This window comes from Botrytis deweyae (genome assembly GCF_014898535.1).
Source record: "Botrytis deweyae strain B1 chromosome Unknown BDEW_014, whole genome shotgun sequence".
Lineage (NCBI taxonomy): Eukaryota > Fungi > Ascomycota > Leotiomycetes > Helotiales > Sclerotiniaceae > Botrytis > Botrytis deweyae.
This window is the reverse complement of record NW_024066221.1, coordinates 394,540-415,168: the sequence shown is the minus strand read 5'-3', so window position 1 is coordinate 415,168 and position 20,629 is coordinate 394,540. Positions and strand designations below refer to the sequence as shown.

Genomic DNA, 20,629 nt, shown 5'->3' with positions numbered 1-20,629 from the left:
TTAGTAAATGGTTGAAGGAATTGTTTGCTCAAGAGGAGAGAGAAGAATAATCTCTTGAAATTGACTGCTTCTACTTAATGCTTGGACTCTTGCAAGTGGAGATTTCGCACTACATTGTTACTGTCGCGTCGCGTGTTGTGTGTTTTGTATTTTCCTACGTTGTGTTATATCGATGTGGAAATCGTAGCCAGACGAAGTATGCAGTTCGTATTCATTTGTAATCTCGCATTCGCATCCGCATATATACATACATACACGCTCAACCAGAGTCTCACAACAGATACCAAGATACCAAGGCTTCCTTCTAGGTAGATGTCACTGTACCCAGGTATTTCTCGCACAGTTTTGTTTCGCTTTTGACAAGTTGGTAGGCATGAGTTTGATTCATTTCTTTTTCTCGACTGTTTTCTCTGTTGGTTCTGTTTCTATCTCCTCTGTAAAGAGTAAAAAACGGGAATACACAACATAAACGTAAACCCGATGTTGTATTCCTAACAAGCATACACATCTACCTACCAGGTAGCACCCAAAACATGCGGGAAGACGTCACGGAAGGATGCACAAAAGGAAGCGGGTGTAAGGGTAGGAAGAAGTAAGCCGGATAAATTGTTCCGATATTTTTTCGGTGCCGAGATGAGTGTTTCGGTCGCTGTTTGAGATTCGATTGAGCCGCAATGTATACCTGGGTAAGCTAGATATGTACGAGGGCGTGTCTTTGATGAATGCCGGATCCGTGTACGACCCATTTCCGCGTGGTATCAAGAATACGTTTTCAGTTTTTAAATCTTTTAAATTTAATTAAAATTTAATTATTTTATATAAATCATTAAATTATGTTCTATAAAGATTAATAAAATAAAGGGATACATCTATGGATATCTAAAATTAGTCGAAAAAAGATACCCGATGGAATTAGATAGGTAATTATACAAATGGCTAGAATCATTTCTGCTCAAAAAGAAGTAGTATATTGAGATTATAAATTTTTGGAAAAAACTATAAGAAATATATAAAAGTATATGCAAAATCGAAATGAATTGAATGATATATGTAATGGAGCTAGATGTTCTTTATTGGTTGATATATTGAATATTGAAAATATATATATTTGAGGATAGCAATCTCTTTTGGAATTATATAAATAACAATTGCTAGTTTTTATGGTTAAAACAATTCGAAATAGTAGAATGTTATTTGTAGATTAATATATTTCGAATTGGAATAAAATGTATAAGAAAAAGATTTACATTTCGATTTTTTGGAGGGTTATGTATGCGAATTGTCTTTTTTATATTATATTTATGAAAAAGCTATAATTGAATGTTTTATATTGGAAAAAAAGGGTTGTAGGAACTACAGATTTACAAAAAATATTAAGGAAAATTTTTGAGAGAGTTATATTTATTGATGCGGCTATAGTATGAAGCTTTGAAAAAAATATTTATCGAATGTAGTATACTTTAGAAAAATATGAATATAAAGATATCAAACAGGCTTCTACTTTGAACCAACAATATGGATATGGATAATTCTTTAGGGGAATATGCTTAGGGGAATGTTCTGGATTATATATTATATATTCGATTGAATTTTTAGAGGAGAAGAGAGAGGCTATTGAAGATCTAAAACACTTGAATGAGGGGTATAATTGATTTTATGATTTAGTTTTTAAAAGCTCTAAATAACTGGAAGAGAAAGCTTATAATCTAAAGGGTTCTAAAAAGCTTGGCTTTGTTTTTAGCAAGTAGGTTTATAAGTAAAGTATTGTATATAAAAGAGGGAATTGAGATAAAGGGGGGATAGATTGGTATTGCTTTTTTAAAGGTTTTCTAGAATCTCTATTTGAATTATAATTACAAGAGTTTAAAAAGGATAATCAATTTGATGTTTATTTGATATTAGATAATGTATTAGCATATAAGGCTTCCTATATTAAGGAATTCCTGAAGAAAAAGGGGATTAGATATATAGATTAATTGCTCCAATTTTTCGATATAAATGTTATAAAGTATATATAGAAGTATATAAGATAGAAGATTAAAAAAAAAAAGACTCTAGGCACTTATCTATCAATTATAGAAGAAATGCATATAGCTTGAAAGGAAAAGTGGTTTAGAATCCTTTAAAAGATTATTGATAATATTATCATTTATATTATAAAGATATATAATTTTATTATAGAGAATGATGGGGATAACAACTTTTATGGTTGATTAGTAATCTAGAAATAATATTATTATTTATATTATAAGATTTTAATAGTGAGTATGTTTTAATAAATAACGTGTTGCTATATGAATTTATATGGAGAGTTGTTATTAAATAAAGGTGGTGCATGGGCCGGCATTCATCAAAGACACGCCCTCGTAAGCTTGGATGAATTCAGTTGATTGGACCATTGGACATTTGTACGTGCATGGGAGGGGTTGTTTGGATTTGGACGTTGTGTTTTTGTACTATGAATCAACGACAATACGAATACTTCAAGAGCTTGGTCAATCATAGTGTACGTCTCTATCTCGATTTAGGCGGAAGCTCCTTAATTTTCAACGAGGAGTTCTTTGCGAAGGATTCATTGGCGTCTAATCATTTCAAGGAGAGACTGAACACTCATCTAAATGATGTCGACCCAGCCAACCTACTGCACCCAATCATTTTAACCCGTCTAGAACCCCCCAGTTCTTCAAATATACACACAGCACGACAGAATCATCTCTGCCCAATACCGCCAGATGTCGTCCGCTGCAAAGTCGTGCTTCATTCAATGAAAGCAGAATAATAGACTGTACACACCGCGCGGACTTGCAACTCTCGAATGACAAAGTTGTCTTCTACGATGAGATAAACGGAGTACGGATGATATTTTAAGATATTCTTCGATTCGTTCTAATACTGTTTTCTGTTGCTTTCTTGGGTGTGTTAACCTGGAGATCTTGTCTTTTTTTTATAGAGAAAAAGTAATTGCTAGAAGTGTGTAAATTCATTCTAAACACAGTATCTTGTTTTTCGAAATCCTTCTATTCGGTTTCAAGTGTACTAGCGAGCCCCTGGAAAGATTTCTTATGCCAATATTTTCGCGATCCTCAGTCCTCGATATGTGTTTCTGCTCCTTCACTAATAAGAGGATATGTTTTAGAGAAATCACAGGCCTTTCATACTCCCAAATGTTTGGGGCGGGTCGGACTAGGCTTGTTGATATGGTTTTGTGGGATTGATTTGGTGTGTATTTCTTTTGCAACAGAATGTTGTGAACTTGAGGTGGATGGATTGCAATTGAATGGGTGGAATTCATACAAAATCATGAGTGTATGATTCGCAGCAAGTTCATCGCTCATCGAATAATAGCGAGAAAAGTGATCGAGAGGGTGAATAGGCTTGAAACAACGTGTTGATTAAAGCAAAGGAGTCAATATTCTCTACATTGAAATGCCCCTTGATAATTACCTCACAGCTTACAATCGTCTAAATGACTCAAGTAACTCGATAAGCTCTTTCTGTCACCCTCAAGCAAAGCCATAATTCAACACCCAAACACAGTTTCTGCAATCAAGACCTCATCATCTGAAGCTGCTTTACTCTCCCCACCAAATCCATCAACCTGTCCCGATCCTCCCCCGCCAAAATGACCGTCGCCACATTCACTACCTTCCCTCTCCCATGACACCACCCCGCAACGACCATCCTCCCCTCCGCCAACTCCCCCACAAAACTTTCTCTGAACCCCTACAACCCTATATTAAAAAACAGCGGAAACAAAATCGCCGCATCGCTAAACCTTCTCTCTCTATTAAAATGCCCCCTCAAGAACCCTAATGCGTGCGAACCCGTGACCCGTGCATTCAAATCAATAACCAAATGATTTCCCTTCGCATCCATCATAATATCCGCACCCAACGGACCATAATACGCAAGCGTATGCATATAATCTCCTATTCTTTTCGCAATAGCTCTATACTCTTCAATGCGACTTTCCTGTCCCGCATAATCAATATGACCCCCACCCCAATTCCCCTGCGCATCAACAAACTGATCGCACACAGATGTAATCAACACCTCGCCCTCTTTAGACAAGAATAACGCAATAGCCACCGCGGATCCAGACAACATTTCTTGCACAATAAAATTGCTAGGGTGTAAATGTTCATTACTCGGACTCAGCTGTTGGAGCATAGTATCTATACCCGTCTCCAACACCGATAGTGCAGTGCTCCTCTCCTCCTCATTTCTGACGAGAAACACACCCTGTCCCGAACACGCTTGCGGCAATTTCACCACAAAGGGCGTAGATTGGCATTTGATGACCTCAAGCATACGAGTTACTTCCTCGACTCGCATTTGCGGATCCCGCACTTGCATGGGATTTAACCGCGTTTCAATGGCTATCGATCCCGGAGTCGGCAAGCCAGAGACCACCAAATCGCGTTTCGAAAGCGCTCGATAGTGGTTCTCAAAAGGGACTGTGGAGGGAAAGTGCTCGAGACAATCCTTTGGGTTGGCTACGGCGAGGAGGGCATCGGGAGGAAGCATAATATCTTCCACACTACGCACATAAGTGACGATAGGTCTCTGACTCTCTGTGATGCAACTCAATACATCTTGTGTATCTATTCGGGGCTGCGGATCGATTCCGCCGTCGGGAGCATCGAGATCAAACATGATGATATTCAAGTTCCCTGCAATGAAACCGAAGAGTTGCGGAGCCATTTGAGTGAAGATTCTCGCTTAGATTTCGAGGTTGTTAGGAGATAGAGTATCTTGATAGACATATTTTTTGGAAATGGGTATGCCTTGTGTCATTTGAAGCGTGGCTGTTGGAATCATGTAAAGAGGTAGATTTCGCGGGGATCTTGTTTGTCGAGCCCATAGAGCTTTTCGAGCGTGGTATCAAAATGGACAGAAGTCATTTTGATTGATTGAAGACTTGATACTATAACATGGTGGAATGTCCATGGATTTTATGCATTATTTTAAAATAACTTATGCATGTGTGTACAAGTCCAGAAGTACATGTATCGCAATGGTAGTTGTCCTTGCAACACAACCAGCTGAATCCAAGCCGACAGGGCGTATGCCCTCTGCACCATTGGACAGGGAAACGTATAGCGATCAAAAATCAATTCAAATCGAGTAAGACGAAACGAGGTCAGATACTCCAGCTTCCTTATTCAGAATACACGAGCAGGGATGGGTACCCGTTCTATATATACCCGGGATATTGATCCTACTCCATCTCGAGTCCATTGACACATAGCAGGGTAGTAGTCCGATAAACCATACGGGTATTGGGGTACCAGAATATATGCTACGTGCTCGTTCTGTAATTGTTATCTCAAAATGAGGATATCCCCAACTATACCCAATTCCAAAAATTCCATCGACATTTTGCAGGGCATTTATCCTGTCCAACAGTATATAGAAAAAATGTATATCCATCAAAATACTCAAGTTTCCCAGATAAACCTGCCCGATGCCCAATCTAACACACGAGGTGACGAGGAAAAGATTAGATGGGTGAAGCACGACTTTGCTTTTGGGCCATCTGGTACAAGATCGAGGTTTGTAGAGTGTGGAAAATATAGGGTGTGAATGAAACAGTATCAAGTACTTTGAACGAGAGAGAAAAAGATGACACAAACAGGATATCAGAAACTGTATTCATTCCCATGTATCCAGCACGCAGCAATGCAACACAATATTCTAGAAAATATATGAATCCTTCTCTCCTCTATAGTACACTAATTTCATCGCTCCACCAAACGGTATAATACAAGCCATTCCTCATTGTCCGTTGATATTCCGTAAGTAATTTCCGTTGACAAACCAAATCCCAATCGCCAGACACCATGCTACAACCACCATCCGCAGTAGTTATAGTAGCCCATACCCCAAATCTTTAACTTCAATATAAAACACAAGAAAAGAATGTGCGTGCCAAACCTCACGACCGTCCCTATTTCCCATCGTCGTCTATCATATCATAAACCTTTTCTTTCTATCCTTCCCTCAAATATATTACAAAGTGAATCTATCTCTCCTAGTTCGTTCACTCTTCCTCCCATACACTCTCAATAGACCACCTGCCTTGAATGATTTCTTTACCCCATTAATCTTAACAGATGCCGCTGGAGTTACACTAGCTTCTTTTGTTACTTCTCTACTCCCAGTACTCCCGCGTCCACTCTTCCTCCTGATGTCTTTTTCTTCCGAGGATTTGATAAAACGATGAACAGTACGATGATCTAGAACTCTTTCCTCCTCATCATGTTTGCCCTCTTTATCCGTTTTTGGCCACATGTATCCATACAGCTTACTATGGCGTTCGCATCTTGGACAAGATGATCTAGTAAAATATGCATCTTTCTGAACAAAAGGTTCTTCACAGATCTTGCAATTGATCCATGCTGATGCTGGCTCAGCGAGAAGTGCATGGGTCAATACGTAGTCACCAGGAATTCGTACATTTGGCGCATGGTCCTTATCATTAGTTGATGGTACAACTACTCCTTTGCGGCGTCGTCGAATTTTGGGCTGCGGAAGTTTCTTCGAGATTGTCATTGTTGAGTCGTCTATTTCCATGTCGGATCCAAGATCGGAAAGGGCGGACGAATCTGCATCATCTTGTAAAGCTGGGTGTGACTTGCTGGTATTTGGACTGACGAGAACAGCTTCTGATGGCGCCTTCTTTGCATTCTGAATTTCTGATGGTGTGATGACTTTTGTTTGGCCCGCCCTTTCTCGCTTTTCCTTTTCCCACAACGGCCCTCTTCTTCGACCACCATGATTTCCCCTTTTCACGTAACCCTGTCGCTTAGGTTTAGAATCGACAGAAACAGGTTTCTCATTTAGTACCACGATCGTCTCTTCTTCATCGACTGATGTTGCATCTGTTTCCCCTTTTTCCTCCCCTGAAGGAGAGGATGTGAAACTTGCTCTCCTGGATTCTGAAGCAGAACTTGGTAAGGTGACATGGCCATTGTTTCCATAAAATGATGTAGGCGTGAACTCTTCAACTTTTACAGAAAACTGGCTCTTCAATCGCTTTGTCGTGTCGGATGGCGAAACTGTTGGTTCCTCGGAGTCTCTCTTTCGTTTAAGTGTGCTTGATCTCAATGGCCGAGATCTTCCAGGATCTATTATTGGTGAAGGCATACCTGGAGTTACCGGTTGGTCCCATTCGACCAGAAGGTTTTGTTGTAGTATATCCGATTCCGGGGAGCTAGGCATTTCGCTTCCGTTCACTCCATGTAGAACTCCTAATGGAGAACGCTCAATCTTTTGAGATGGTCGTCTTCTTTTCGGAGTACTTGGTGAACAATCTTCCTCGCTAGGCATTCTTCTTCGCTTCGATGATCCTGTTGGTGATAGTAGGTTGTCTTCATCAACTTGGTCTACTTTAGATACAGACCGATTTGAGGCTGAAGGTGGAGAGCCCAGAGCAGGAGAGCGTCCATTCTGAGCTGACGAAGCTGATCTACCCGACTTTGGTGGCATTTTTCGTACTTGTGGTCGTAAATTAATGTCAGGTGTCATCGATTCGGAACGCGATTCAGATACCGTAGAAGTGAGTCGTCGTCTACGTCGAAGGCTATAACCTGGTACCTCTGGGGGTGATGGTTCCTGTTCAATTGATAATTTGGGAATAGACTCATTATTATCATCGTCTTGGGCCCATCCATTTTCGCGGTTATCCTCACAAGTCTTACATAGACATTCGCAATTATCCTCGCCGAAATAACTCTCGCCGTAGGTGACCGTAATTTCCTCGCCAATCTCAATATCCCTAACTGCAATAATCTCCATTCCGGCAGTTCCGCTCGTCATCAAACGAGCATTTGCGCCACAATCGTGATTTGCGAATCGGGCTGGTCCGAGAAATAGTGATGCAGATTTGTTACGACTTGACATAACAATGCTAAAGTCTCTGCGCAGAAGATTAATGTGTTCTTCTTCCTCAGGTGTCATAACTACTTGAATTCCGGAAAGATATTTGACTACCTCTCCTTTTCTAATTTCCCTCCGCGCAACAACTGCCGCTTCATGTGTAACAACAGTATAACGATTCGTGCTCGAAACTTCGAATGGACAATCTGGTAGATAAATGTTGATGTACTTTTTAAGATGACGCCTAAAGTCCTCCTTTTCTTTTTCCGAATTGAGACTTTGTTGAAATTTCTTGAGACCTGGAAGAGCTAAGAGTTCTGCCTCTGCTTTTGCAGTGTTTTTCTCAATGATGACTGAATTTTGGAGAATTTTGGTCACATCTTCCTCTCTAATTCCACGAGATGAATGGTATGCGATGCGATTTTTGCGAATATTGGTCCAATAGTAAACCTGTCGGCTGATATTAGGAGAAGTTATAATTGAGACTATGATATAAAAAGACTTACCTGGTCAACAAGCGCATCTGTCAATATATCATCGTATGACCATAATTGAGCCAGAGTAAGTCGTTCCTTCTTCGTTGCGTTTGATTTTGGAGGCATTGTGACGGTTCAAGTGATGTGTAAGTATGCGATTGTACAGAAGTTATAGGCTACAAACAAAGCCAGTCGTGATGCCGAAAAAATAGAAGTGGATAGTGTTGCAGGAAAGATGCGGAAAGGATTGAAACAGATTGTATATCCAAGTGAGTGTATGGATGTACGGCTCGCAATAAATTGGAATATCAGACCGAATGAATGATTCAAGTGGCTCGTCGCCTACGAAAAACGTGTCCGAGCTGATTTTTGTGATCCTAACACATTCACTTCTTCCAAATGGACGTCCTCGCGGGCTATTTTCCCTGGCCTACTGAAATAAAAGAGAAGCAAATACTTATGTGCTGAACTCCGAAAGTTACGTTATGCGGAATTGAGAATCGAAGAACGAGAACGCTGAAATGCTTCAAACGGGAAGAAAAAGAGGGACGAAAGTAAGTAAGCAGGAAAGGAGTGAATAATTGTTTCCTTAAGATACATGATGACCTTCAACAGAAGATGAAGTATATTTTTTCACCCCTATTAGCCATTCTCAACAAGATAGGACAATAGATAAAAGAGGCTGGAAGTAGAACTTGGAATATTGAGGCGTGGGTAAACATCGCCTATACCAAAAATAGACTAGTGTCCTAATAATTTGACGATGACCATAGTGAGGTAACCATACAATGCAGAGAGAGAAGGAGATATATAGAGAATCTCCAGCCATACGAAAGTGAACCTCTCCACCACGTATTGTCCATAAGATGATTCAACTAAAGGTATGACCTGTTTGTTCTGCTGCGTGAAATACCCTCATTGATATATACTGGATAACTTTCCTTCTGTTGTGCCCGGCGCATACATAAAATGCTTTTATTGATTTATCTGCTTTTGCGCGCATCACTTTATATTGTGCTAACTATCACCATATAGACGATGCTTAATTGCATCGACAATTCTGGCGCCGCCGTGGTAGAATGCGCCAAGGTCTTAAAAATGAAGAGACATGCAAAAATTGGTTCGGACCCCTCTCTACATCACCCCTCCTACCATGTCCCCCTCCCTCCACAACGCCCCCCACAGCCTCGTCTCGTCGATTCCAATTCTAACAATACAAATTAGGAGATCGCATTATCGTCGTCGTACAAAAGCAACGTAATTTCTCAGAGTCCGGTCCCGGTGCAAGTGTTTCTACATCCGCAGCGAACAAGGTCAGAAGAGGAGATATTAGACACGCAGTTGTGGTTAGGACGGTCAAAAAGTTACAGAGACCAGATGGAAGTGTCGTCAAGTTCGATGATAATGCTTGCGTTTTAATCAACAAAGCTGGAGAACCCATTGGAACAAGATTAAACGGTTAGTAGTCTCGACTATCCTCAATATGTTTTCTTTGTTAACATTTTACAGGTGTGGTTGGCACAGAATTAAGAAAGATGAAGTGGTCAAAAATTCTATCACTAGCACCTATGCATCTGTAGATATCACTGTATAAAAAAAAGATTGATGTAGCATAGCAAATCCGGCGTTTTAAAGGAATTTTGGACAATGAAAAATTATATTCTCCCCCATATTGACATGCCGCAGAAATTTGATAATGTGTTTTTATGTATCCCCAATCCATGTGATAGACTCCATATGCCCGTTTCCCCAAAGAACAACGCCTTCTCTAAAAATCGAAACCCGGGGTATCATTGGAAAATATGACCGCACCCGCAGCATACGTAGAAGAGTTTCTAGGATCGCCCGTTAGCAAGGTCTGAAAATATTCGCAAATTCGATGGCTTACCATTCCCGTTTCCGCAGATCTCTGTTGAGACTGGAAAAATACAGCATCTTCGTTTCTGCAAGCAGGGCAAGTCTTGTTGGATCGTGGAAGCTAGAACCAAAGAAAATCGATGTCAGCGGAGGTTTCAAAGAGACCACAACAGCCACCAGAACTTCCGCAAAAGTCCGTCCATAAAATCTTCTCCCCTCAAAGCTTCTCCACACCCAGCCTGTTTGCCACCCTTCCCTCACAAATGACCAGATGGCCGCATAAAAGACATAAAGGTAAACCCACAGTAGGATCAGATCCAACATCCTGAGTGACACCTGCAGTCTCACCGACAGCATTGTTAAGAACATTCCTGAAGACACAAGAGGAGACAGCCTCCTCTGAATATTGACAAGTACGGCATGCGAATTGTAGGCGGTGGGTATCGGGGTCCTCTTTTGGATACAACATATTTGAACTAGATAATCGTTAGCAGATGCGAGAAAACCTTTGAGGGGGCGATGGGAACCTACCATTCGCTACAGAATCTGAAAGTGATTTGTTCCTCATTCTTCTTGGGCTCTTCGCCAGAACTGGATGATGGAGATGCCATGATGATATTTCTTTGAAAGATGTGTTCTAGGATTGAATTTGTCGCAATAGATAAATCGTCACGATACTCGTGGATAAATGTCGTTATTCAGCACCTAGAGCCAGTTGAAGTCGATGTTTTGATCGTAGAAGAAGGAAGAATAATAATATTCTTCTTTGATGTTGTATAATATTGAGATTCTCTCGTTGCGTCGCGTTGCTGAGAAATGTCGATGAATGATAGATTATGGCTCGAGTGGATTTCGATGTGGATACTTTTGGCTGGACTAGAACTCTTTTGTAATCCTTGTGAGTGAAAGTCCTTGTCACCTTAATAAGCTGGCACGATTGACTTGGTTGTTGCTTGGTGGTGACTAAAGAAGGGAAACCCCGCCTGCCACTAAACTTAATTGGGTTCGCCCTGTGACCAAGATATAGTTCCTTCCAGTTAAATGCATCATCTCCTTTCACGCCTCTCTCTTCCTTTGGAAAAATACAATCAAAAATAAATAACAAGAAGACAGTCACAAAAATCTATATCAAAAGACTCATCAATAATATTCATCACAAATTCGAATCATTTGTAGCACATTCGACTATAAAAAACCAGTTACACAATGGTAACGTTTTCCCTTTGCACTTTCAATGTTCACTATATCTTTAATGGCTGAACTTTTTGGATTTGTAACGTAAATACCCTTCGAGCTTTACTAACCTCATTGTATAGACGGACGCAGGTCTACCAGCAGGATGGGAAGTTCGCACTTCAAAATCTAAGAACATTCCCTACTATTTCAACGAAGCGCAAACGATATCAAGCTGGGAGCCTCCAGCAAACACTGATACCGAAAAGCTGAAGGCATATATGGCCGAGCATTACAGCGCCTCGGAGATTGGAGATAATGCCAATGGCCAGGAAGATCAATCAGGAAAGATCAGAGCCAGTCATTTACTGGTGAAGCACAAGGGCAGCAGAAGGCCGAGCAGTTGGCGCGAGGTTCGTTTTCTCCGTGACCCAAATTCGAAATCAACAATCAACGATCGAGAAACCTCAATGTTTCATTGTGCGCAAGGAAATATGACTAATAAAATAATAGGCCGAAATCACACGCACAAAGGAAGAGGCGATGAGCATTATTCTTCAACATGAAGCTCATATCCGTTCTGGAACAACATCATTGGGTGACCTTGCCGTTAGCGAATCCGACTGCAGCTCTGCCCGTAAGATGGGGGATCTTGGTTTCTTTGGACGGGGAGATATGCAGAAAGAGTTTGAGGAAGCAGCTTTCGCTTTAAAGCCAGGTGAAGTTAGTCATGTGGTTGAAACTGCTTCTGGCTTGCATTTAATTGAAAGGTTGGTTATAAATTGTCATCTTCCACGTTTTTTGCCGACTAATCTTTGTTAGACTTGCGTAATATGACTTCGAAATTATCGAGAGAGACGGAAAGAACGTTAAAACTCTAAATGATTCACAGGAGTTGTTGTTTAGCTAGGCAAACTGAGACCAATCAGAAATACCACTTGCGCTAGCATTTCCCATTTTCCAATCTTGGATCAACGAATGAAAATATCGAATATTCTATGGCGCCCTCAGCACTTCAATCAAAATTTGATGACCAGTGGACCCAAACGCTTTCTGACAATTCCACCATCTAATTCAGACAACCGCAACCAAACCGCTTTCATGTTTCACAGTACATTAAATATTTCACATCAGGGTTCATACTTAATTAGGTATAAAAAATGCCATTTCAATGTGTTACTTGTTTCGATTAGCGCTTGTAATTCTTCGTCACTTGCCTTTCCATGGTATAAATAGATAGCTATAGATATGGAACCATATACATGTAAAAGGTCCGCAGCTATAGAAAAGGGGGTAATGCGCTTGATTGCGTCATTTTCATAACCGATGATGTATCTAGTTCTCCCTGTGCTGAATCATTCATAGTATTAAGGATGCAAGTTTGGTTTATTTTCTCACTTGCTGGAACATGATTTTATTCAGACGATGATAATATTAACATATCTGTAACCTTCAATTGTTGTCACAAATTAATCCTCGAATATTCCCTTTCCTACCCAGTACATCTTTCCCATGGCTCTCTCCATTCTAAGCCTATACCTTTGAAAACGGCCATTTCCTTCTTCCTTAACACTTCAATCATATCTTTTTCCATTTTCCCTTCCATATCACCATTTTCCATCCCACCCCTCTCTATATCGCCGTTTACTAACCCCTCCACCTGCACCCCCCTTTCCAAATCAACCCATTCCCCCGTCCCCCGCTCCCGAATCCCACTACTATCAAATCTCCAATTCTTCTTCTTCTTACAATACTTTCTCAAATCCCTCTGAAACGTCGTTCCCCCCGACCACCCAATAATCGCCGTCCCGGCCGTCTTCCACGGCGTAATGATAATATCCACTCTGCGATGCGGATTTGGATTTTTGCGTTTCTTCCTCTCTCCCCCCTCTTTTTCTTCCTCAGCCTGAAAATTGATATCCTGCCAAACCACCAACGCCTTATCCAAACTATCAAATCCCGTTTTTCGCGCTTGATCTTTCTTCCAACCCAGATCTACAGCCCGTTGGCCGCGCTCGCTATTCTTCATCGATTCCTGCAAAATATTCGTAATCCATCCCTGTTCCTCCAATCTCCATGTTAGTTCCGGGAGGAATCCTAACGTGCGACTCTCATCCGGATGCGTGAGCATGATATCCACATCTCCGCTTTCCAATTTTCCTCTCCGGAATCCCCCTACGATAACCATTTGATACCCGGGATCTATTCTCCGCGCCTCGGAAAGAATGATGGAACCGATGGCTTCGACTTCGGAGCGGGGAATCGTAGAATTAAGTTCCTCGTAATACTTGACTCCGACTTTTTGGACCGGTTTGAGATCGTTCCAGCCTTCGACCACGACATCGTCGAGATCTTTCCAGTTTCTTTGATCGTGAAATTCGCGTGCGGTGATTTCGGCTACGCCCCAGATGTTGTAGAAGGTTTTTAAGACTTGCATGCGGGGATTTCTTTCGAATTCGAGAACTTCGTCTGTGGTTCCTGTGTTCAGGAATTGGTGGAGGAGATTGGCGATTTTTTGGTCGCATCCCGGGAGACGGATGAGTTCGTTGGGTGAGCGGAGGGGGTATGGGTAAGCTGCTATGGAGGCGATAGAAGTGCTATAGGCGAGAACACCGATGGGGTCGTCGTCTAGGAGACGCTTTAGCTTGATGGTTTTCAGTTGGTTGATGAAGGGATCGTTGGGAGAGGTTAAGGGGGTGGGTCTTTCGCAAGAGTAGATTGTTTTGAGATATTCTGGTAATGGGGGGAAATGTGATGGGTCGTCATGTTCGGAGGTGGATTCTGTGAGGAGGGTGGGCCGGGTAAGTGGTTTGATTGATTGTTGCTGTCGATAATGGGTACTGTATTTGTGATTAGGAGAGCCTCCTGAATCAGCTGCTGCGCGAGTAAGGAGATCTGAAGGGAGAGATTTCGGTGGCTCCGTTACTCGTCGTCCTTCGTATATTAGGTATTTGTCTATGGGAAGCAACATTCCTTCTTTGATTGAATCGAAATACCAATCGATCTTCAAAACCTTGAAAGTATTCTGCACATTGACGTAATTTGGAAATTTGCTGATGTCTTGAACTTTGACAATATTTCGATCATAATCGCTTCCAATAGGAGCAGGAGAACTTGTCCCATCAGCTGACTTCAACTTTTTCCTAACGATTCCCCCTTTCTCCTCCTCCTCTTCCTCGGATTCAGTTTCGTCTTCATCAGAACTAAGCTCGATAACCTCATTCCCGTTATCATTCAAAACACTTCTTCGCTCCCTCTTTCCACTCTCAGCTTTCCTCTTCCTCCCCATCTCCTCCTTCACCTCGACATCCACTTCCCCTGAGTTTGCTGTCGCTCCTCCAATATTCGTGACGTCAACCGTCATGAATTTCAATTTCCTCAACTCAAATTCCACTCTTGCCTTCGTAGGAATTCTCGTGAGTCCCACTTCGGCTTCTTGAATTGTATATCGCAACGCACCAAACCCATCCAATCCATCTTCTAATTCTCTGATTTCCTTATTGCCAAGAAGAAACTTGAATACATAGGCTGGAGGAAATCGGATTGTTGAGGACATTTTTTTTTGTATTGTGGTTGATCAAAAGCTTTGAGTGTGTTTTGTAACTTCGAGCCGGTCTTGCCAATTTATAGTTTGATGGTGGTTCTCAAGTATGACCATCAAGTGAATGGCCAGAACAACCATTCATTAAGTTGTCTTTTAGGGTGAAAATGAATACAGTGAATGAGAGAAAGTATATTGAAGAAGAAAGTGTTTCCATTGCGGATATATATAAGGTGAATTGATTCAATTAGATTTTATTGTACAGCGTAATGACGTTACAAAGAATGCGAACTGCTAGCTTCAATGGTGAATCATGTAATGTGACCATAACAGCTAGAGCTTAGCTAAGCCCCTCAAAATAAAGCAGTCGAGACATCTTAAATTCATTAGAATAACATTAAAATACTTATAAAATAAAAGTTTATCATCCCAATTGAAATGATGAGCTATTCACATGGAAGAACTCGTGAAGATAAGGTTCATGAGGGGTATCAGATGAATCCTAGAATGTGGATTGCGGAAAAAGCTTCATTCGCTTATAATCTGTTGGCTACCCACCTCCACCAAGCATCAACGGATCCACCATCAGATCCAATTACATTACCACCAGCTACTTCAACAGAGATGTTGAACTCCTCCATTTGTGAAAACTTGAAGTCGGTAGAACCCATCTCTCCAAGCCATTCATCTTTATCTTCGTCCTCCTCTGTAGACATTCCCGAATCAAGTAGACCTTTCGATCGCGAGACTCTAACTTTGGTAATTTCTCTTTCCAGACTACTTTTGACTAATGCGGCTGGAAGAGCAGTGAATAGATCCATCTTGTTGGCAGCAATGAGTATTGGTAGTTCTTGAGGCGCCTTTGTGGTAGTTTTTCCATCCATGAGCTTTTGCATGAGGAGAAGTAGATCGTGTAGATAATCGGCAGCCTCTCTTAGACCTTCATCTCCAGCTCCCAATGTAGTAGCATCGACTTGATATATTACACCTCGAAGATTTTGAGAAGTTGAGAGCTGTTCGAATGCATGGTGTCGCAGTTTTCCATGCCCGGGAGTATCAATTAAGAGGAATTTCTTGTGAACTTGATTGGTAGGATCATTGACTGAACGATATTTATTCGAGGCAGCTACTGCATCTACCGGTAGAGAACATTCGGCAGATGAAATTGTTTGAGAAGTATGAGTGGTTGCAGGCTTGTTCTCTCGTTCGAACTACAATCGATGATTAGTGTTTGTGGTGGTTACTCACCTCATGCGACAAACGCCTCTTCTGTTGAGTTACTTACAAGAGTAAGAAGTGCCGTTTTGCCTGCGCCGCTTGGTCCAATTAACACAATCGAGGGTAAAGATGTGAAACCAGTTGCGCGAAAGACTACAGAGTGGAGGAATATCGGTATCGAAAGGACCAGGATAATTGTAATGATCAAGCCCAACGGCGAGGGGTTCATAAGAGTATGAATCCAATCCTGCGAAGAAGACATGGCCAATTGGAAAAGAACGTTCTTGTCCAAAAACTTGAGGATCAACGACTTTCACCCAGTGCGGCAGACTCAAGGTACATATGAGAGAAAGTCTCCACGTTAATGATGGGGTGATATCGCAAGTGGCCTTTTCCTTGTCTTGTGGTGGTGTTGTTCTTTCACAAGGCTACGAGTATGGAAATTATTTTATGGTGACGGATCCGTCGTATGTGCATGTCATTTAGGGGGTTCCACATGCTGAGCTGTGCTATAGAAAATTGACTTTACCCCTGTCACCGCTTCCGCAACAAGGCAAGCCAGATCCTAAAATAAAGTACCAACGGATGCTCAGCCTTGTATGCACTCTATGCCAGTCCATGTAAGCAGGAATATAATTTCAATCGAAAGCCACGGAGAATACAACTAGTCAGCTCTCTCAATGATAAAACTCCGTCCTCACTGTGTTTCTCCTTAATTATTGACTTCTTTGCTTTACTGTATTCTTATGTATATGTTGTCATAACGTTCACGATTGACATCCTACATACCGTAATCGACTTCATCCCCTCGACACCTCGAACACTCTCAATCCAGTTTCCTTGGTCCCGAGATGGCCCTCGGAGACTCGAAGCCCTCCTCTGGAACGGACTCTTCGAAGAAAAATGCTCCAATAATGCCAAGTGGAAAGTCAAATGTCGTGGCGCCAACTCTCAGTGATGATAATCATGTAGAGCTTGGGGAAATGACACCTCCAGAACAGCCCGCAGCGGATATAATGCAGCTTGCTCGGATAGGAGACATTCAAGCGGTAGAAAAGCTATTCGATGATGGCACATTTGATGCTACCTATAGTGACGGCGAGGGCATAACACCTTTACATGTGCGACTCGATTCCCATTGTGCAAGATTTCCCTAACTAACGCATTCATACAGTGGGCGGCTATTAACAACCAGTATGCCATGTGTCAATTTCTCTTGAAAGCCGGCGCGGATGTGAATAAGAAAGGAGGAGAGTCTGTAGCTACACCGGCAATGTGGGCTGCTCAAAGATGCCATTATTATATCGTTCACCTATTACTGGAAAATGGCGCTGATCCTCTGATCACGGATGTCCAAGGATACAACATTCTCCACCTGGCTACATTTGAGGGGAATATATTCCTGCTCGTTCTTCTTCTACATCAAAACATTAATGTCGACGTGCTTGATAGCCAGCGACATACTTGTTTAATGTGGGCGGCGTACAAGGGATTACCGAGTTGCGTAGATTTGTTCTTGAGATGGGGTGCTGATGTTCATGCCACGGATGAAACTGGATTCACCGCACTACATTGGGCTTTGGTAAAGGGATCTCAGGGATGCATACAAAAATTAATTGAATACGGAGCGGATAGATTTGCCGAAACCTCGACTGGCAAAACCCCAGCTATCACAGCCCAGGAAATGAAGACGGAAAGAATTTGGCACAAAGCTCTTACAGAGTGTGGCTACGACGAGGATGCCAAGCCGGTTCTTATCAGCTTTCCCATGTCATCATGGCTGTTAAAGGATAAACGCGCATTCATGAACAAGTTCTTCTTTTTATGGCCATTTCTAATTCTCTGGACGATGATCATGATCAGTAGTCAAATGGTAATATTTATTGGTGTGCCTATGGCGTTGTTCTTTGGGTATTCATTACAGTGGTTGGCCCAGCAGGTATTGGAGTATGCGCCTTCAGATATGAAGCATTTACATAAAACGGTATGTCTAAAAAGACTTTCTACATCACTTTCAAGAGCAACACTAATGATTATGTAATTTTAGCCTTGGCTTGCAGGAATCTTTGCCGCTACATTATTTTGGGTTGGCGTTAGATGGATGACAACTTTGTTACCAGGTTTGTACCGAGAATCCCTTTTGTTATGAGAATTTATACTGACAACGTTAGCTACCTATGGCACTTATCCTCTTTCCAACCTGTTGTTTTTTGCCTTCTACAGTCTTACTGGGTATTTCTACTTTTGTTCAATGGTCTACGAGCCGGGTCATGTTCCAAAGCTGGGCGGTTTAACCCAGCAAAAGGCTGTAATTGATGAACTATTGAGTGTGTGGAAGTTTGACGAGCAAAATTTCTGTGTTCATTGCATGGTTCGCCAACCTCTGAGAAGCAAACATTGCAGGAGATGCAACAGATGCGTAGCGAAGCATGACCAGTAAGCTCATCTTATACACCTTTTTCTTGAAAAGGATTACTAACATGATGGCCTAGTCATTGTCCTTGGATTAACAACTGTGTCGGTGTCAATAATCATAGGCATTTCTTCCTCTATCTCGTGTGCTTGGAACTCGGAATTATCTTCTTAGTTAGAGTTGCTATCGGATGTAAGTGTCAATCTAATCTTTTTCCTAGAATCAATACTAATCGAGATTAAGACTTTGAAGGCTTCGTTGGAAAGGGCGAGCAGGAGTGCAACTTTCTCTCTCCTACACTATGTGGAATTGTTAATTCGGATTCTTACACTTTAGTGTTGGTATTATGGGCAATCTTGCAACTGACATGGGTTACTATGTTACTATTCGTCCAATTGATTCAGATCTCGAGAGCTATGACCACTTGGGAAAATATGCGCGGTACACACGCCGGAGGCAAAACTTCCCAAGCCATTACCAATGCTCTCACTACTGGCGCTACATCAAGATCAGGGGGTCAAGTCGGAAACGCTGGACTTGGTCCCGATCCCGCTTTACCACCAACCCACGCACCAGGTGGCCACGGTCATCATCACGCTCACAAAGCCGGCTGTTTCGCACAGTGGAAGAAAATCCTCGGTGTGGACACATTCGTTGAAACCGCTTTCCATGGCTACGAAGGAAGCAAAAACCGACGCCGGGCACCTCAAAATCCCTTCTCCCGCGGTTGCATCGGAAACTGTAAAGATTTCTGGTGTGATCCAGCGCCACTTTTTGGGAAGAGAGAAAACGGTGCGGCAATGTTGGGAGGTCAGGTAGTGAATTATACGAAAATGTATGAAACGCCTTCGAGAATGGAGATGAGGAGGGGTGGGGATGATGGTGGTGCTTATGAGAGTGTGGCAGCTGATGAGGCGGTTTAGATGAGAGGATAATTTTGGGGGGTTTGATGGGGGATATTACTGTGTCTAGGGACGGAGAACAGTTTATGTTTCATGAATATATCTTTATTGGTTGCGGAATTTTTTGTTGATATTGTTTTCTCGTTGATAATCCTCATGTGATGATCGGAATATGCTATTGTGTAAACTTCAGAAAGGAGTATTGGTGCTGGGATAAGTGACCCATCTGATCGCGTTCGCAATAGATTCACATACCTACTTACTAGAAGTCGTGACAAAAGAATGCAAAACACGCAACATTTTCTGCGTCAGTATTCTTCAATCAAAAGTAGCAACATTAAACACATTCATCCTAAGCGATATGGGTTTCGTTGATAAGCATTTCCATCCTGTAACGTGTATTCATCAATACCCCTTAATTAGCGAATATCCACTTCATCAGCCGAAGATTCAGGGTCTTGATTCATGTATATTCGATATACTAGTACTGTATAAAGTATACAAAGTTAGCAAGGATTAATCATTTAAGTTAAGTTTATCATGGGTTGGGCTTGCGGAAAACTTTAAGATTGTTTGATTTGATTTGATTTGTTGAATTACTGGATTTTTTTCATTGGATGTCGTGGACTGGAATGGAAGTTCGGTTGAATACTGACGAGCTGATTGACCCTGATCAGGTCCTCTTGCTAGCTTTGAATAAATTTGGAAGGAAAATACGGGTTTGTTGATTGGAATGTGAATACGAAGGGTGCAAAGATTAGTTGGTCATTTATCGCATATTCTGATCGTTAATTGCTTGATTGTTAGAAATAGGTCCACAGATTCTGAACTTGTGTATCTGCAATTTTATGGTGCTGGACAAATTTGTAGTAACTGGTTTTTGAAAGGAAATGAAGTAGAATATTTAAGCCCAAATGTAAATGGCGGGAAACTTGATTGAATCGATCTATAAAGCTGATGATCTATGGAATAAAGTGAGGAGAAAGTTCTACATGAGCATTAATTCGGATTTCTGATAGAATCTTTCCATAATCTCAATTCAAATATCAAATGGACTTAAGCAAAGGTCTTGAGATATGCATGACAGTATCATTGCAGTTGTAGTATCAGATGGAAGTGTCGTTTCACGGATGTGGTGTGCGACACGACAGATTGATTTAAAATCCGC

At 41.6% G+C, this 20,629-nt stretch overlaps 8 protein-coding genes across 8 annotated transcripts; 3 read left to right on the top strand and 5 right to left on the bottom strand.

Annotated features, from left to right (window-relative positions):
• Positions 1 to 3,723: 3,723 nt before the first annotated feature.
• EAE98_006556 (uncharacterized protein) lies at positions 3,724 to 4,656 on the bottom strand (the record flags this gene model as incomplete). Its single annotated transcript, XM_038954179.1, has 1 exon — positions 3,724 to 4,656. One exon carries the CDS (start codon positions 4,654 to 4,656, stop codon positions 3,724 to 3,726), a length of 933 nt encoding a protein of 310 aa, XP_038809424.1.
• A 980-nt stretch (positions 4,657 to 5,636) lies between these two features.
• EAE98_006555 (uncharacterized protein) lies at positions 5,637 to 8,983 on the bottom strand. The gene is made up of 2 exons (XM_038954178.1): positions 8,388 to 8,983; positions 5,637 to 8,331 (listed from the first exon to the last, which is right to left on the bottom strand). The coding sequence occupies exons 1-2, from the start codon at positions 8,481 to 8,483 to the stop codon at positions 6,013 to 6,015; spliced, it is 2,415 nt and encodes an 804-aa protein (XP_038809423.1). The 5' UTR covers positions 8,484 to 8,983; the 3' UTR covers positions 5,637 to 6,012.
• Positions 8,984 to 9,223: 240 nt separating this feature from the next.
• On the top strand, positions 9,224 to 9,937 carry EAE98_006554 (uncharacterized protein; the record flags this gene model as incomplete). Its single annotated transcript, XM_038954177.1, has 4 exons — positions 9,224 to 9,238; positions 9,393 to 9,477; positions 9,582 to 9,815; positions 9,867 to 9,937. The coding sequence occupies 4 exons, from the start codon at positions 9,224 to 9,226 to the stop codon at positions 9,935 to 9,937; spliced, it is 405 nt and encodes a 134-aa protein (XP_038809422.1).
• Positions 9,938 to 10,147: 210 nt separating this feature from the next.
• Positions 10,148 to 10,825, bottom strand: EAE98_006553 (uncharacterized protein; the record flags this gene model as incomplete). The annotated part of the gene is made up of 4 exons (XM_038954176.1): positions 10,148 to 10,192; positions 10,246 to 10,335; positions 10,519 to 10,690; positions 10,746 to 10,825. 4 exons carry the CDS (start codon positions 10,823 to 10,825, stop codon positions 10,148 to 10,150), a joined length of 387 nt encoding a protein of 128 aa, XP_038809421.1.
• Positions 10,826 to 11,277: 452 nt separating this feature from the next.
• Positions 11,278 to 12,799, top strand: EAE98_006552 (uncharacterized protein). Its single transcript, XM_038954175.1, has 4 exons — positions 11,278 to 11,423; positions 11,531 to 11,800; positions 11,901 to 12,157; positions 12,210 to 12,799. Exons 1-4 carry the CDS (start codon positions 11,421 to 11,423, stop codon positions 12,217 to 12,219), a joined length of 540 nt encoding a protein of 179 aa, XP_038809420.1. The 5' UTR covers positions 11,278 to 11,420; the 3' UTR covers positions 12,220 to 12,799.
• An 80-nt stretch (positions 12,800 to 12,879) lies between these two features.
• Positions 12,880 to 14,943, bottom strand: EAE98_006551 (uncharacterized protein; the record flags this gene model as incomplete). The annotated part of the gene is made up of 1 exon (XM_038954174.1): positions 12,880 to 14,943. The coding sequence occupies one exon, from the start codon at positions 14,941 to 14,943 to the stop codon at positions 12,880 to 12,882; it is 2,064 nt and encodes a 687-aa protein (XP_038809419.1).
• Positions 14,944 to 15,464: 521 nt separating this feature from the next.
• On the bottom strand, positions 15,465 to 16,600 carry EAE98_006550 (uncharacterized protein; the record flags this gene model as incomplete). Its single annotated transcript, XM_038954173.1, has 2 exons — positions 16,214 to 16,600; positions 15,465 to 16,139 (listed from the first exon to the last, which is right to left on the bottom strand). Exons 1-2 carry the CDS (start codon positions 16,406 to 16,408, stop codon positions 15,465 to 15,467), a joined length of 870 nt encoding a protein of 289 aa, XP_038809418.1. The 5' UTR covers positions 16,409 to 16,600.
• Positions 16,601 to 16,781: 181 nt separating this feature from the next.
• Positions 16,782 to 19,854, top strand: EAE98_006549 (uncharacterized protein). The gene is made up of 6 exons (XM_038954172.1): positions 16,782 to 17,267; positions 17,321 to 18,130; positions 18,194 to 18,266; positions 18,318 to 18,582; positions 18,639 to 18,751; positions 18,803 to 19,854. The coding sequence occupies exons 1-6, from the start codon at positions 16,998 to 17,000 to the stop codon at positions 19,480 to 19,482; spliced, it is 2,211 nt and encodes a 736-aa protein (XP_038809417.1). The 5' UTR covers positions 16,782 to 16,997; the 3' UTR covers positions 19,483 to 19,854.
• Positions 19,855 to 20,629: the final 775 nt, after the last annotated feature.